The following is a 17,556-nucleotide window of genomic DNA, read 5'->3' on the forward strand; positions in this document are numbered from 1 at the left end:
CAGCCAACTGGGTGATCCAGACATGAAAAGGCACTAGATAAAAGCACGGTAGTGGCCACAAGGGTGGGTAGAGAAATTATAGGGGCGTTTGTGAAGGAGAATCTAGAGAATCTGGCAACTGGTTGAGTTGGTGGACTGGGCTGGAATTTAAAATATTAAGTGTTAATATGGGGTGTTATCAATTCAGTCACATTTCTAACTGAACCCTAAAGAGTTCAGCACCACCAACATTCCTCATAAAAGAGGTGAAGGGAGGGAAAGAAACAATTAGTAAAAGCCTGATCACAAGGCAACTGAATGTGAGCGGAGAAATCATCACTGATTGGAACTTCCAAAAACATTTATAAATTAACTCCAGAACAGATTTATGTTTCTACATCTTTTAATTACAAATCAAATATCCTCTGAAAGCTCTAGGCTTAAATATTTAAAGTATATAAAGTTTTGTCATATAGGATCCTGTAAGGAGATAGATTGGTAATGTCAAATAGGATTATTTAAGAAAATATTTGTAAAGGGGAGGGTATAGGAAGACTGTAAGAGATGCTGCAGTTCTCCCTAGCTAGTAACTGCGGAGAAGCTGGTACTGCCTCTTAGGGGGCAGGACAATAACGTTATTTACCAGAATCCCAAGAGAGTTATGAGCTGTGTGCTTAGATAAAGGGATGCAGGCAGTCTGCAGTGACTCCGCAAGGTGAGACGGCCACAGCCCACCTGCTGGTGTCTCCCCAGGCACTCCTTCCCACGGACTGCCAGAGGCAAGAATTCGTCCAGACACAAAGCAGAGTGGGGTGTCTACCTGAAGGGGCAGACACATGCCAGCACACTGTACCTTTGTGTCTTTCACATGGCAGAAAATTTACGCCCAACACAGGGACACACAAAGACCCACTGGAACTATGACAAGCAAAAACGTGGTAAAACGCAGCAAAGAATGAACTCCTACTTACTTGTTGAAGTCAATTATATATGGTAGAAACTACCCCTGTTCACATTCACTCAGCATACATCCAAGAAAAGTACTTTCCTCTTAATCTTAATTCAATTAATTTAAATGACAATGGTTTGTAAAAGACTAGTCTTTTGCTCTTAAACTACATAACAGGAATAACCCGATTTCACTGTAGGATTAAAGTATAAATAATAAATTAATTTATTAGCGAAAATAAGGAAGGAAAACATAAACTATGTCTCCAAGAATACAGGATTAATACTATGAGCATGAAAAATATTTGACAGTTTGGCATTTTATTAGCATGAAGAGAAAGGGATTTCTATTATGATTTCTTTGCCTGTTCCCTGATCCAGCATAAAGAATTACTTAAATGTCTCAAAAAAGAATATCTGTAATAAAATTAACTATGTAGCATTTTGTACAGAATAGTACTGTTTAGTTTTTTCCCCATACCATGTGGCCCTCAAAACCCACTGAAAGGGAAGCAAAAACATTTTCTGAGAAGTTGAGTTGTTTGCTAAAGGTCCCATAGCTAATAAGTGATAGAGTCAAGACTAACTTATTTCAAAACTGAAAGTTCATTGTTATTCACTAAAATATGTGACAGTAATATGGGATAAATTATAAGTTAAAACGTCTGTTTTTTCCTGTTTGTTTTTCCCATGCCAACATTTCAATGCTTTGTCATACCAACTATTTTTCCTTGTTTTGCATTAAGACATCTCCAAAGATGAGTAGAATATTAAATAGTTAATAACCTGAAGCTTATTTGTGCCCCTAAACTTATAAAAGTAAAAAGAAGAGGTGCCTGGGTGGTTCAGTTGGTTAAGCGTTCAATTTTTAATTTCGGCTCAGGTCATGATCTCACTGTTCAGGAGATTGAGCCCACAATCTGTGCTGATGGTGCAGAGCCTGCTTGGGATTCTCTCTCTCCCTCTCTCTCCACCCCTCCCCCAAACTCACATTCTCTCTCTCTAAAATAAATAAACACCTTTTTTAAGTAAAATGTAGTTTTGTTTTGTAACTAAAGCTCTTAACTATACAAAACATATCCTCATACCTTTTACCTGACAAATAGCTCATGAATTCCTCACTCTTTCAATGTTATTCCTATTTCCTTTACCTTTTAAGTTGATAAAAAAAAAAAAAAAAAAAAAAAAAAACAACTTTGTTAAAAATGACTTTTCCCCCCAGAGTGGAATGTATTCTAAGCCTGGTGAGAACAGACCGTTAATCTCTTCATTTTATTGACCTACTTCAGTTTCAGCTCATTAAACACAGACATTTTCAATGATCAAAAGAAAATGAGCCAACTGTAACTTGCTACAACCTTACTAAATAAGAGAGTTGTTCAAAAAGTAAATAAATCTGAACAGGTAATTTAATATTGACAATATTCCATTTAAAGAATATATGTGTAATGAACAAGGACATCCAGAAATAATGTTTACATTCCTTTGATCAACTGAAGGCAAAGTCTGTGCGTGTTATCGGACTCCTTCTCAGTTCTTACCCTCTCCCAAAAAGAATATTGAAGAAATCGTGAACTAACGTCCCTTGAAACTGTAAGACAAAGAAAAGAAAAGCCTATGAGCTCTAAAAAGATAGCTGCAAAGATTAATTATATTGCCTATAAAGATTTATAAAAGCTAAAATAAATGTGGTTATCACAGCACAGAAGGAGAAGAAAATTAGTAATTCAAACCCATTACCCTAATAAGAGTAATAAACAAATTATAAAACAAGAAATGTTTACTAGGTTCTAAATATGACTGCATTTGAAACATATTTAAGTTCACAGCTGAACCATACCAAAATGTGCATGTCTCATTAGCAATGGCTTAAATAATCCTTCTATTTAGGTACAATTTCCTAATACCTCTTGTGACATATCCTAAATAAATAACGAACTACACTTGATACAGAAAAAAATTTTTTTTCTAAGATAGTAAAAGAGATCTAACGACTAGGTATTTCTAAAACAGGAATTGTTGGAAATACTTTGGAGACAGATTATACCTGCTACCATATATGGTTTTGTGGTTTAGCAGCAATTATTCGTTTGCTTGTTCTGAAAGGCTATGGTCTCTCTACTTGGTCTGCATGGAGTCTGGACCCCAAGCTGGGATCTTTTAATAAACAATCTTCCCAGCTCAGGAATAATTCCACAGACAAGTGAGATGTGCTTTACTGCCAACATGGAATTAACAAGGGTGGGAGGGTGGGAGATAGAAAAACTGAAATCATTTTCTAGTTCCTTACTATTAATTCCTCACAGAAAGGAAAACAAACAAACAAAAAAACGGAAAAAAGAAAGAAAAAGAAATTAAAAGAAACACAAACCAACCAATCCAGAGTCAAATATAAATTATATTTAGGCACATTTATTTTTCTCCATTCTCCCAAAAATAGATGAGTTAACGCTCTAAGTCAGATCAGTCACTGTCTACATGATATAAAAACTGCGTAAATTAATCCCTTAAATATTAAATAATTTTCCTTTCTTTGCAGGACATTTGAGGAAACCTTCTTCTGGACATTTGTTTGGCAATCATTTACTCTGTTTTCAAAAATGTTGGATAATGCAAATAAAAACTCCTTTAAATTTAAATTTAAAAGGGCTGGGTCACTTTATAGAAAGTTATGGCAGAAGTACATAAGAAAATATTAACTCCTCGAAAATAACTTAATCAACAACCCAACTGAGCCCAGGTCAGTATATTTTTTAAAAACTTCACCTTCTACATTTCTCATTCTATTAACATTCAGCATAGAACACGTAAGTAAACACAATGCATTGAGTCTGGTATGTAAATACACATATGAGATTAATTCTACAAGTCAAAATTTATTTATGAATTTTAGGCTAATCACAGAACATTAAGATACATCAATCACAGATCTCACTCTCAAATAGCCTATAGTCTAGCAGAGGAATATACTTAAAATATACTTATTTTAGTCTAGCAGAGGAATATACTTAAAATTGGTATTACTGCTTTGAATCCCTCTCTTACATTAGAAATAACTAAGTATTGATCTGTACATGGTGTGTTTGAGGATTTCAGGGCTGATTGACTCAAAGGCAGGACCTCCAGATGATAGTAGTAGACACTGAGTGGCACTTTGAATCTCTGCATGTGAAGGGATGTCCCTCACAGTACAAGGCTTCCAGAGACAGCAAAGCAGGGCTACCACCCAGAAGCAGAAGGGGGCAAGGGAACTGCCAGGAGAGAGGGGAACAGGAGAAGGGGCTCACATAGCTCTGTGATACTACACAGCAGCAAATGGGAAGTCTCTGAGTCAGAGAGCTTCAAAGGGCAGCAGTGGCTTGGGGTCTGTTACAGCCCCCGAGTTTATTTTAGCTGTGGCTAGCAGATGTTGGGTGCAGTTTTGTGGAGTATGCAAAACAAGCAAGTCTAATGGACTAAAAATATGCTTATCTGAGCTCTATTTAAAGCAAATGGATATGTAAAATTTTGAGTTTGGCACTGGAGGGCCTTGGGCTGATGATTCCAATCTGATGTGATGAAGTAAAAAACACAGGGGTCAATCTTTAACCCATTTACACAACACCAGAAAACTTCATAAATATCATTATATAGAGATAGCAGAATCTTGGATGGACTGACCATCCATCTGTGGACCGACTTCTAGAGTTTAACAAGAATCAGACAGGTTTGAGGTACCTGGGTGGCTCAGTTAAGTAAGCGTGTGACTCTTGATTTCGGCTCAGGTCATGATCTCACAGGTTGTGGGATCGAGCCCCAAGTCCAACTCTGTGCTCACAGCATGGAGCCTGCTTGGGATTCTCCCTCTCTCTCTCTCTCTCTTTTTCTCTCTCCCGCCCCCAAAATAAATAAATAAATGTAAAGAAGAAAAAAGAATAAGAGAGGTTCAAAGGATGTAGCGATTTATTCAACAACTATTTCAATTCTTGTTCCATGTCAGGCACTGTTCTAGGCACCAGATATTCTTCACTGAATAAGACACCCAACAGTACTGGCTATATATGGCTACATCATTTACGGGGCCCCCGCAAAATCAGAATACAGGAACCTTTGTTCAAACTTCAAGATGGCAAGAGCAGAACATTGAACCAAGCAGGGGGCCCTTCTGAGAGCGGGACCCCTTGTGACTGCAAAGGTCAGAAGCCCATGAAACTGGCCTTGGTAGACATGTTCTCTATTCTCATCACACACTCAACCTAGCGGTGACAGAGCAACAGTACAGAATAAAGAAAAAAATATATGGCGCCATGAAAGAAACAAAAGGATTTCTACAATAATAACTGGGGGAACACAGTTCAGTGAACCTTGAGAAAAACCTCTCCAAAGAGTTGACTTTTCAGCAGAGACCTGAACTGGCCAGCTATATAACATATGTGCGTGAAGAAGCCATAGGTTGGACAGTTTATTCCAATGGTTCTCAACTAGGATGATTTTGCCTTCCGTGGGACATTTGGCAATGTCTAGAAACATTCTGGAGTGTCACAACTTGTGGGGAGAGGGGGAGGACGTTGCTACTGGCATCTAGAGGGTGAAGGTCAGGGAAGCTTCTAAACAACCCACAACATACAGGACTGTCCCCAACTCCCCACACAACAAAGAATTATCCAGCCCCAAATGTTAGTGGTGCTGACAATGAACAACCTTAATTAGAATGAATGTAGATGATATACAAAGCCATAAAGGGGGTAAGAGTTTGTCACATTTACTTTTCATGTCTTTAGCCATGTGACTTTATGGTGGTGAATATTGGAAACCTATATTTACAACAAGGGAGAATTCGATTTATGGTACAGTGCAATACTATACTGTCACTAAAAAAAGTACATATTTAGAAAGATGTTTAAGGGCATGGGAAATACTGGTATGCTTACAATGGTAACTAAGAAAAATAAAGTGATTCTACATTCTTTCAAAAAATATTTATACAATGGGGCACCTCGGATGAGTGTGGAGTACAGGTCATGATCTCGAGGTTTGTGAGTTTGAGCCCCACATAGAGCTCACTGCTGTCATCATGGAGCCTGCTTCAGATCCTCTGTCCCCTTCCCTCTCTGCTCCCCCCACCTTGCACCCTCTCAAAAATAAACAAATAAATAAACATTTACAAAAATCTCTTAAAAATATTTATATCCAGAGCAGATGGCTGATGAGGGTGTTTAAAAGGGTAATACAAAAGGTTATCAGTGGTTATTTCTGGAAGGCAAATTTTGCTCTCTATGTATTTTTCAGTATTTTGAATTTTCAAGAGAATGTGTATTCTTTCATAAAAACATGAAAGTGCAAAATCTCATTCTCTCTCTATAAAAGTGCATTATACATTCAACTTACTTAATGGCCATATGTGAACTTGATATGGCTAATCAAAGACCTAGAGGGGATTATGCTAAGTGAAATAAGTCAGAGAAAGACAAACACTACATGATTTCAAATATATGTGAAATTTAAAAAACAAAACAAACAGACAAAACAAACAGAATGCAGACTCATGCATATAGGAAACAAACTGTTGGTTACAAGAGTGGGGAGGAGTTGGGGGATGGATGAAAGAGATAAAGGGGATTCAGATTCTTCAGCTATAAAATAAATAAGTCATGGGGATGTAATGTACAACATAGGGAATACAGTCAATACTACTGTATTAATTTTGTATGGTCACAGATGGTAACTAGACTTATTGTGGGGATCATTTCATAATATATAAAAATACCAAATCACTATGATGTACACCTGAAACTAACAGGATATTGTGTGTCAATTATAGTTCAATAAAAAAGTGGGGTGCCTGGGTGGCTCAGTCAGTTGAGCATCTGACTTCAGCTCAGGTCATGATCTCACAGTTTGTGAGTACGAGCCCCCCCGTTGGGCTCTGTGTTGACAGGCTGGAGCCTGCTTCAGATTCTGTGTCTCCCTCTCTCTCTGCCCCTCCCCTATTCACACTCTGTCTTTCTCTCTCTCTCTCTCAAAAATGAATAAACATTTTAAAAAATTAAAATTAAAAAATGTAAATATTTAAATTAATTTTTAAAAGAAACAATAAGTGTTGGCAAGGATGTGGAGAAAAAGGAGCCCTCCTACACTATTGGTGGGAATGCAAACTGGTGCAGCCTCAATGGAAAACAGTGTGGAGGTTCCCCAAAAAATAAAAAATAGAACTATCTATGATCCAGTAATTGCACTACTGGGTATTTACCCAAAGAATACAAAAATACTATTCAAAGGGATATGTTATCCCTATGTTTATTACAGCATTATTTATAAGAGCCAAACTATGGAAGCCTAAGTGTTCATCAACAGATGAATGGATAAGAAGTGGTATATATATATAGGGAATGCGTGTGTGTGTGTGTGTGTGTGTGTGTATTACACACACACACACACACACACACACACACACACAATGGAATATTATTCAGCCAAAAAAATGAATGAAATCTTACCATTTGCAACAACATGGATGGAGCTACAGGGTATTATGCTAAGTGAAATAAGCAAGTCAGAGAAAGACAAATACCATATGATTTCCCTCTTATGTGAAATTTAAGAAACAACAAAGGAGCAAAGGAAAAAAAAAGAGAAACCAAGAAACAAACTGTTTTTTTTTTTTTTTTTAGAGAGACAGGGTACAGGAGAGGGAGCAAAGGGAGAGAGAGAGAATCCCAACAAGCTCCATACTCAGCACAGAGCCGAACATGGGGCTTGATCCCACAACCCTGGGATCATGACCTGAGCCAAAATCAAGAGTCAGATGCTCAAGCAACTGAGCCACCCATGAGATCCAGACTCTTAACTATAAAGAACAAACTGATGGTTACCAAAGGGGAGGTGGGGACTAAGAGAACACTATCTTGGTGAGCGCTGAGTAATACATGGAATTGTTGAATTGCTACATTGCACATCTGAAACTAATACAACACTGTATGTTAACTACATTGGAGTTAAAATAAAATAAATAATTTTAAAAGAATAGAATATAATAACTTTTTTAAAAAGCTGTCCTATCCAGGCACCTGGGTGGCTCAGTCGGTTAAGTGTTCAACTCTTGGGGCGCCTGGGTGGCTCAGTCGGTTGGGCATCCGACTTCGGCTCAGGTCATGATCTCACAGTCCGTGAGTTCAAGCCCCGCATCGGGCTCTGTGCTGACCGCTCAGAACCTAGAGCCTGTTTCAGATTCTGTGTCTCCCTCTCTCTCTGACCCTCCTCCGTTCATGCTCTGTGTCTCTCTGTCTCAAAAATAAATAAACGTTAAAAAAAAATTTTTTTTTTTTTTAAAGTGGTCAACTCTTGATTTTAGCTCAGGTCATGATCTTGCACTTCATGAGTTCAAACCACTATCTTCAGAGTCCGCTTGGGATTCTCTCTCTCTGCCCCTCCCCCTGCTTGCATGCTCACTCTCTCTGATAAATAAATAAATAAACAAACAAACAAACTTTAAAAAAAAAAAAGCCGTCCTATTTATTGTGATTCATAGAAGAATGACTAATCAATTTAGGATGGTTTTAACAGAGACATTAGTGAAATTTGAAATTTGTAAAGCTGAAAAGAAGAAGAACTGAGGACACAATTGCTATTGTCTTTTCTTCTAGCTGAAGGTCAGGTTTTTACAAGAGAAAGGTAGATATGGAAAATGACTATTCTCTACTAAAAGTAAAGCTATTGTTACTTAACCAAGTAGGTCAGAATTCACACCCACAGACAATCTGTTGCAATGAAGGATATGACCAAAGTCTCTCATGACCCCATTTTTATCAAAACAGGTTTATGGTTTCTTCAACAGTTATACTGAGAGGCCACTGATTTATGCATCATTTCTGCTTAGGAGAGGCATCTGCTGGAATTTTCCTTTTGGTGTTATACCAGTTAATAACAAAAAAAAAATGTTATAGACTTAGAAGGTGCTCTTATCAAACATAGAAAGTAAATTACACACACACACACACACACACACACGATAAAAATCCATATTCCAGAAAGTCTTGACAAGCCGGAAAGTGGATGGGGGAGGAGAGAAAAATTATAAAATGTTATTCTTAAGTTCTCCAAACTGAGCCCCTCCTAAAGCCAATTATACAAATACAGGATGTTGGACACTTGGCAGAAAGGAACTTACAATGTGGCAGGAAGGATGGGGACACACAACACTTATATTTTCTGGTAAGAGGACTATGACGAACAACGGTGTGATTAGCACAATTCAAGCCCCTAATGCACAGTCATTCTCTGTGGCCTTAAAGTAGAAACTCAAACTCACTGTCCTACCATTATGCTTCACTAAAGGCCCAGATAAACATGAAACACGTGATTCTCATGACCATCAAAGTATACACTAGATTTTGCAGAGGAGAAAGTGACAAGCCGCCCTAACACTTTAACTAAGTTCATATTTACAAGCCAACACAGACAACATGAACAGAATCACCCCGCAGTGATGAGACAGGGCCACCTGAGACCTGTGGTGGAGAAGCAGAGACACAGGGACACTCTGCAGCCTCACAAATGACTGAACATCCCCCTCTTTTGATCAACAAGACTGACTGCTGCTTCTTCAATCATGGCGACTACCCCCACCTTCATCTTCCCAATGCCTAAGCAAGTTATCAAGACACCCAATTCCTGAACTGCCCCACTCCATTAAACCATCCATGAGATCACCCAGCACAAGCTCAAATCTTAGAAAAAGCCCCTTCCTGGCTGCCCTTTACCCATGACACCCACGATTCCTACAATGAGTGATAGTCCTTGCTGCAGCAAGCAAAATGAGCCAAATTTGTTTGAGTACAGGGTGGTTTCTGGTGGGTTTTGGTGAATGGGCTTCAACACGGGGCGATCCTGATATTAATAGTCTGCCCCAACATCAGAGCCTGGGTTCCTTCTATGGCTTTGGAAATCTTATCAACACAACTATGTTGTTCAAGCAGCAAAAAAGGTTAAATTCATGAGAAACAAGTCTTAATTTCAGATTACTGTCCATGAATGACTATGGCCACCAGCCATCTAGTATATAAATCCTTAAACCATCCTGTGTGCACTACTTCACCTCCCTGAATACAGACAGCAGAGCCGTGGCCGTGGTAGTGGAGGCCGTGGCTGTGGGGTTTTGTTTCCTAGACTTTCCATTAGTTCATGGAAATATATAGATACAAATACAGATATATAGATACATAGATATAGATATGTTTTCCATAACATAATAAAAATCATTTCAGATAGGTTTCTTTCTTAGAGCTTCCATTAGCTCATGAGAAGAAACAAGAGAGTCACTATAATCTAATAAATACCATTTTGAATAGAAATATATTTCCTAGGGTGCCCGGGTGGCTCAGTCCATTAGGTGTCTGGCTCTTGAGTTCAGCTCTGGTCCTGATCTCACCAATGGAGCCCTGCTGCTTGGGATTCTCTCTCCCTCTCTCTCTCTGCCCCTCCCCCAGCCACGTGTGTGCTAGTGTGTTCTCTTTCTCTCTCTCTCTCTCTCTCTCTCTCTCTCTCAAAATAAATAAGTAAACTTAAAAAAAATAAGCATAGATATAAAATAGCTGAATAATCTTATTTAAAAAACAAAGGTATTTCCCAATTTTAGAAATACTCATTTGTGGCCAAAAAAAAAACCTAGTTAATATAAAAAACATCTTCTGTTACATAGAGATCTAAAACTAAAATTTCACCCTTAAAGCCCAAGTCTAGTTAAAATCATGACACTAAATTAAAAAACTGTAGTGACAACAACACATTTTGTGAGCACTTCCTATGTGCCTGGAGTTGTGCTATTTTACACACACACACATTATTTCATTCCGTGTATGCAACAACTCTTCAAGAACTAAGATTCCCAGGGCACCTGGGTGGCTCAGTCAGCTAAGCGTCAGACTCATAATTTCGGCTCAGGTCATGATCTCACCGTTCATGGGATTAAGCCCCAAGTCGGGCTCTGCACTGACAGTGCTGAGCTTGCTTGGGACTCTCTCTGCCCCTCCCCTACTCACGCTCACTCTCTCTCAAAATAAATAAACATTAAAAAAAAAAAAAAAAAAAACTAAGATTCCCATCTTATAGATGACAAAACAGAGGTTCAAGGATAAGCAATTAACCTAGGCCCCACCACTATACGTGGGAGATCCAAGTTTTGAAACCCAATGTCTATAATTCCAAACTCTGAGGTTACCAGGTAGATTGTTTCTCTTGCATGTGAAAAGGAATCAACACTGTGCCTGAAACAATTATAAGACTAAATCATGATGAAAGCAGTTTAAAAAATAAAAGTACACAGCACTAAAGTGTCCTGTAGTATTAAATTTTCATTTTGCCACATCAAGTTTATTTTTATTATCCCATTTATAACCAAAAGTTACCAAGAAAAAGTTCTTTCACAAACTACTCCTTGTACCAATGAACATCCACTGTTCAAAAACCAGTTGGTATATAAATTACCTGAAGGTAGTCTTGGATTTTTTTATAAGCTTCTCCTTTCTGAAATACCTTCTTAAAACAAGGAAATAATGCAAGTGTGAACAATGCATGTGGGAAGAGAATTTCAATGTAAAAGCATTATCCCTCCTCCCCAGTAAATAAAATAAAAATCAAAGGACCTTTAAAAGACACTTTCACTAAGTTTGGTTTGTTTTTGTTTTTTCCTGAATAAAATAAACAAGAGCAAAGGGCACCTTGACTACTACTTAGGAAATAAAATCAGAACACAGGGAAATCTGTAATTCTAATCACATTTACATCTTCTCTCCTTTTTTACATTTCTCATCCAACATCCTTAGGAGCTCAATAGGCTTAAAAGAATTGGAGCAGAGTAAAGAACAAAGGTGAGGAGAATCTGAGAAACAACTCGAATGGCTGTTCTCACCATTTTAATAATTTCAAATTGGGTAACATAGTTTTCAGAAGATGTAAAAGTCGCAAATATAGGAAGAAACTAAAAAGTTGTTCTACCTGCTATTATTATAAAAATGGCATTTGGGCTAGACATCTCAGGAATTAACCACTTGTGGACAGTAAATGAAGAAAGCACTAAAAAAAGATTAACTTTCAAAAAAAAACGAGTATCAAATTGAAATGTACCAGCTTTAGTTAGTGAAAGCCCATGTGCCAAATAAATACATTTATTACAAGGAATATTGACATTTGTATTCTTACATGGAAATGACTACTTACATTAACTATTGTTTTCTCTTGAGCTTGAGGACGCTGTTAGAAAATCGGGTACCCAGCTGTTATACTCAATCACGCTAAATGTTACAGATCATACATAAATACAAAAATAAGGAAAAGCAGTTATGAAGCAAGTAGTATGTGTGCTTTACTCAGTTTGGGAATGAGTTTGTTATAGCGGGGAAGAAGTAGCAATGTCAAAAGAAATAGTTTAATATTTCATTTACCTATTCAAATAAAACAATGGCTAACAATTTGGAGAAAAGAATGGTTTTAATCAAGATGATTCTAATTCAAAATAATACTTTCATGTGACTTTTTCTTAATGCAATTATGAAAGGAATTTAGCCCTTCTTCCTGCCAGCAACACTGATGTCCCCAAGAGTGTAACCCTGAATAGTCCCCGGCATCTGTACTGCTAGGATTCCTCCATCACATTAAGCCACAGATGAAGAAATGTACTAGCAATGGGGAAACAATCCAGAATGGCTCAGAAAAGAAGGTGCTTGCCATCCTGCTCTTTTTTGTGTGGGGGGCGGGGGGGGGGGGTCATATGCATCAAATGCAAATAAGGACACCATTTCCTTCTCTATAAGGCACAGCTTCAGTTTCCCCTCACATCCCTTTTAAAAGGTATGCCAGTGATTGATACTCTAGAAACTTCCTCTTCAAAAGACATGAAATACACAAAGTTCTAGGAATGTAACAGCTAATCAATGTGTTGCATTCAGCAGGTACCAGGAATACTGAGACATTAAGAAGGGCGGTGAAATCAAGGCCTTTACTGGGGAGCTGTCAACGTTTCCTGAACATATCAGCCAAAATTAAGGCATTTGGGAAGCAAAATCTAATAATGCAGGTGACGGTTTCATAAGCTCAATGCCTTCGCCCTATCCCCCTCCACCAACACAAAGACCCACTTCAGCAGTATTAGCTACTGATACCTGAGGTTTAGCTTTTTTTTTTTTTTTAATAAAAAGAATGCACTGAAATACAAGAATGGGCTTATAAGGGGGTACTATTGTTTGAGGAAAGAACTGCCCTAAGCTGAGAATATCAACTATTTTGTTTCAAGTAGTATAGAAAAAGCACCTTGTACTGAACAGGCATTCAAAAAATACTTGAAATATTTCAAATATAAAAGACTGGTCATGTAAACTAAAATGGACTTAGGGTTCCTCAATGCCCAGATTTTCCTTGCAGGATGAGGGGAGAACTGAGTTCACAAACAGCAAAGCAATAAAGCAAAATAGTTACAGTTCCATCCATAGCGCTAAGAGCAAGTCGCTTCACCCTGAAAACATAGCCAGGGGACGTATTTTAGAACCAAGCATCCTCCATAAATTCTTTATTCAACCCATAAACTCATGGCACTCGTCTGCGTCTTGCCTTCATAGGCAGGGTGCATTGCTCCAGTAAAATCGTAGCTTCAGACACCTACTATTGCATTTGACAGCTAAGACCTGATCTTCCAAACCAAAGGTAAACTGGAAATCCCAGCAGCAGAAGGAAATCTGCGCGGTACGGGTGGGGAGCAGGGGGTAAAGGTGCAGGCAAACAGCCTTACAAGAAGCAGACTCTACACTGGCTACACTCAAGGTATTCTTTCCTCTTCAATCTCTGGTATGTGTCTCATCCATGTTTAGTGACTTCCCGATACATTCAGTTTTGATCGCCTGTTGCCGTCACATCTTTCAGGCGTCGAAACTACCCAGTCGTCTGAGAGACACACTGGGTACTTAGTGCAGGTTCCCCCAAGGAGGGCTCGGCGCCAGGGCACAGAGGCAGCTAAGGGTCACGCCAGTGCAGGTGTACAGGGTCCGAGTCCCAATTAAAGAGGAGACGGTTGCCCTTCTCAATGTCCCATACTCCAGCAAAGGAGAAGAACACCGGTTTGTATTTTTAGTAGCAAACTTGGAGCGACCAAGCCAACTTGGTCCACCGGAGACAGCAGCAAACCGAGGCCCCCGGCGGGGCAGTGGTGAAATTCCCACTCGGAACAGAAACGCAGGCCACGCTGCCCCAGCTTTGCTAACCTCTCGTAACGCACCAGCAGAGACTACGGGAACCAGCGCGGGCGGCAAACGCCCAGAGCCCAGCTTAGCCGCAGGCGTAGTCTGGGTGTCCCCGGAGCTGCGCTGCGCTGCGCTGCGCTCGGGATGTTCACGCCGAGCTTACCACCCCCTCCCCCCTCCCCGAGGCCTCCCCCGGATTCACCTTGCCCGGCCGGAGTGCCTGAAAGGTCGTCTTCCCACGAAGGGCCACCCCCAGAGGCTGAGGAGCGCGGGCTCTGCGCTCAGGACGCCCCCGGCCCTCGCCCCGGCGCGCCGCCCAGCGCTGGCGCGCCGCCCAGAGCCTGCCCGCCGCGCCTTACCTGCCCGCGGCGAATCCGGCAGCCCCTTGACAGCTCCCACCAGGCGCCACTGGAAAAGTTTCCGAACTTCTTCGCAGCTCTGCACGCCCTCGCTCCGAGTAGACCCAACCAGAGCCAGAAGGAGGAGACAGCAACATCCCGCGCGCCAGGTCTGTGCATCCATCATCAGTGTCCTAGTCGCCCCTTCCCACGTAGTGGACCCAACTGTCCCCGCGCGCCCTGCGTTGCAGGCGCTGGAAAACGCTCGGCGGTCACGGTTCTCAAAAGGTGCAATCTGGCGGCAGAGGTTCCGGGGCTGTTCTGGGACACCGGCTTCACCTGGTGGCACTTGGCTTTCTCCGGAGGAGCTCGGAGGCTGAGATACGAGTTCTCGAGCAGAGCGCCGCCAGGTCTCCCTATCCGGCGGGAGAGAGTTGGCGCTGCACCACTGAGGAAAACGCCTGAAGCCCACAGAGCCCGCGAGCATCTGGCTCCGGCCGCCGCCGGGGTTGCCGCGGGCTCAGCCAGGAACAGCCAACCTGAGACGCGCTCGCCTGCCGCGCTCTGCGGGCAAGCCCCGCCCCTGCACGTTCCGCCCCGCCCCAGGTTCCGCCCCACGCCCCGCCCCCTGCGCGCGGCCGCAGGCCGCACCCGCCTTTCCTCTATCAATGCCGGCCCACGCGGGGCCGACCTCAGAGCGGCGCTGCCGGGAGCGAGGAAGCAAATAAAACGAAACCCGGGCCGCGTTCTCCCAGGCCTTTCCATGGAACAACGATCTGATGAAAAAAAGAGCGAATGTGGGAAGAGGCTCAGAGAAGATAAGAAATAAGGAACACCAACTGGAAGTACGATGAAATATTTGACTATAAGTCAAGGTCTTCAGTACATGGGAATTTGTATCGAAATTGCTCAAAATGGGATCTAGGTACAATACAAAAGGCAAAAACTTTACAGTTGAGATCCCAATTGAAGACTTGATACCATTTATAGGGTTTTAAGAGTGTACATAAGAATTGGTTTATGTTACTACTTTAGAACATTTTTCTGTAACATTAGCTATGATTCTCTGGAAGAATTTAGAAGTCGTAAGAATTACATTCAGACCTTATCAGGTTCTTATCATCACAGTAAAGTCCAGTTTATTCTCTCATCAACCTTTAGCATCGTATTTTACTTCATTACTTTGTATCCATATGGGCCCTCTGCGCTTTATCACTTCTGGAATTGTTTTAAAACATTTTTCAAAGAACTTCTAAGATAAGAGTGCTTAGGGGAGATTCTAAAAAGAAAGATAGAAAAATGAAGACTTTAAGTGATTTAAAAATGACAAAGGAATTTTGTCAATTTACAACTTACAGAAAGAATGCATTAGAAAGCAGAAACCAATGGGTCATGTGCATTTTCTGAATGTGATTGACTCAGTGCTAAGCCTGTGAGTGACAAGTGTCTCTTCATCTACAAGCACCTGAAGGTGGTACTCCTCCAGTAAAACAAAACTACTTAAAAGCATCAGGCAGGGGGGACTATGAATGCCTCTGCCACTTAAAGGGAATTTAATCTCAAATTTGAACCCTTGCCAAGAGATAGAGATGAATAATTTTAAGCCATAGTTAAATGTCATGGGACTTTTAATGACCATTTGATATCAAAGGCAGCACTTTCAAGCAGTAGATTGCTTGCTTTAAAACCATTCCAGGGAAATGGCTGAAATACTTCTTCAGTAAAATAGTGCTCACTTGGCTTTTGACATCAATTGCATGAATACTAGTTTTTTGTGTTTTTTGGAGAAGCTCTCTAAATAGATGAGAATTGAAAAAAAAAAAATAGCTGCTTTTAAATTCAAGGACTTCAAGCAAAGCTTTATATATGTATCCTGAGTGGGGCAGGGGGGGAACTTCCCCATGAATTCCTTCATCTCTAGACATCAAGCATGGAAAGCTTGGAAGTCAGCTATATATGTATCTACGAGAAGAACAAGAAGAATGACCATGAGGACGTGTATAGTGGGTGACAGACAATATTCTCAGGGCTTTTTATGGATACCAATTCATTCATTGACTCTTTAGGACAACCCTGTAAAGTAGTTACTATTTTTGTTGTTTTACAGGTGAGGAAACAGAGAGGTGAAGTGGCTTGTCCTAGGCCAACATGGCTGTTAAGGAGTGGAGCCAGGAATCAAACAGGGAATACAGAACAGGTGCTATTAACCTCAGACTCTCAGCTACTCAGTGCCAAAGAACTTATTGGGTTACATTCAGTAACACCAAAGACACTTTCCTAATTTATCAGATTTTTCAGTAATAATTATATATAATTTTCATCTATGGAGTTTTATTCTACTAGAATTCCTTCTGTGTCAATATAAGGGTAATAAATCCCCAGGTTTTTCCAAAACTTCTTTTTTCCCTACCAAGGTCTCTCCTTGATAGATTTGATCATCATAGAGCATTAGCATTAAAAGAATTCTTAGCGATTACCTGGTCCAATTCACTCACTTGGAATTTCTAAAACAATTTGTCTTGCAAGGGTAAAATCGCAAACACAACTGAGAATTATTGATGGTTCAGTGAAAACTAATCAACTAACAAATATTGAACACATATTAAATGTAAAAAAATAAACCACTGTGCATAATAGGGATTATAGAGACATGCAAGCAAGTTCTCTGTGTTTTTACCATTTATTTCAACAAAACAAGTAGGTGGGAAGTGATATAGAGAAATGGAGTAGGAGCTAATGAGCAAATAAATATATTTAATCCATATTAAATGTGCCCAATTACAAAAAAATAAATATTTGTTTCTACTTCTTACTCCCTATTGCCACCACAGTGGCTAAGCCAAGTGGCTTCAAAGGGTTTTCCTAGCAGTATCCTTATGCCAGGCACTCAAACAGTATGTGCTGGCTCTGCTGTGAAGCTTTCAGGATGAGTTTCCTTCTTCTGACTAGAATGCAATGCCAAAAAAAAAAAAAAAAAAATGCAATGCCAAAGTGCCTTTTCTATGAACATTCTAGAACAACCTCTACATACCGTACTAAAACTAATCTTTTGTTCAATTTACCTCTAAATATTACGGATGAACCTA

At 40.1% G+C, this 17,556-nt stretch overlaps 1 protein-coding gene across 1 annotated transcript in view; it reads right to left on the reverse strand.

Annotated features, from left to right (window-relative positions):
- Positions 1-15,018, reverse strand: part of GPC5 (glypican 5) — a 678,338-nt gene extending 663,320 nt beyond the window's left edge. The window contains exon 1 of the mRNA XM_058682009.1: positions 14,492-15,018. Within this exon, the coding sequence (XP_058537992.1) occupies positions 14,492-14,957 (466 nt within the window). The 5' untranslated portion in view covers positions 14,958-15,018. The remainder of the gene's footprint in view (positions 1-14,491) is intronic.
- Positions 15,019-17,556: the final 2,538 nt, after the last annotated feature.

This window comes from Neofelis nebulosa, chromosome 1, assembly GCF_028018385.1.
Source record: "Neofelis nebulosa isolate mNeoNeb1 chromosome 1, mNeoNeb1.pri, whole genome shotgun sequence".
NCBI lineage: Eukaryota > Metazoa > Chordata > Mammalia > Carnivora > Felidae > Neofelis > Neofelis nebulosa.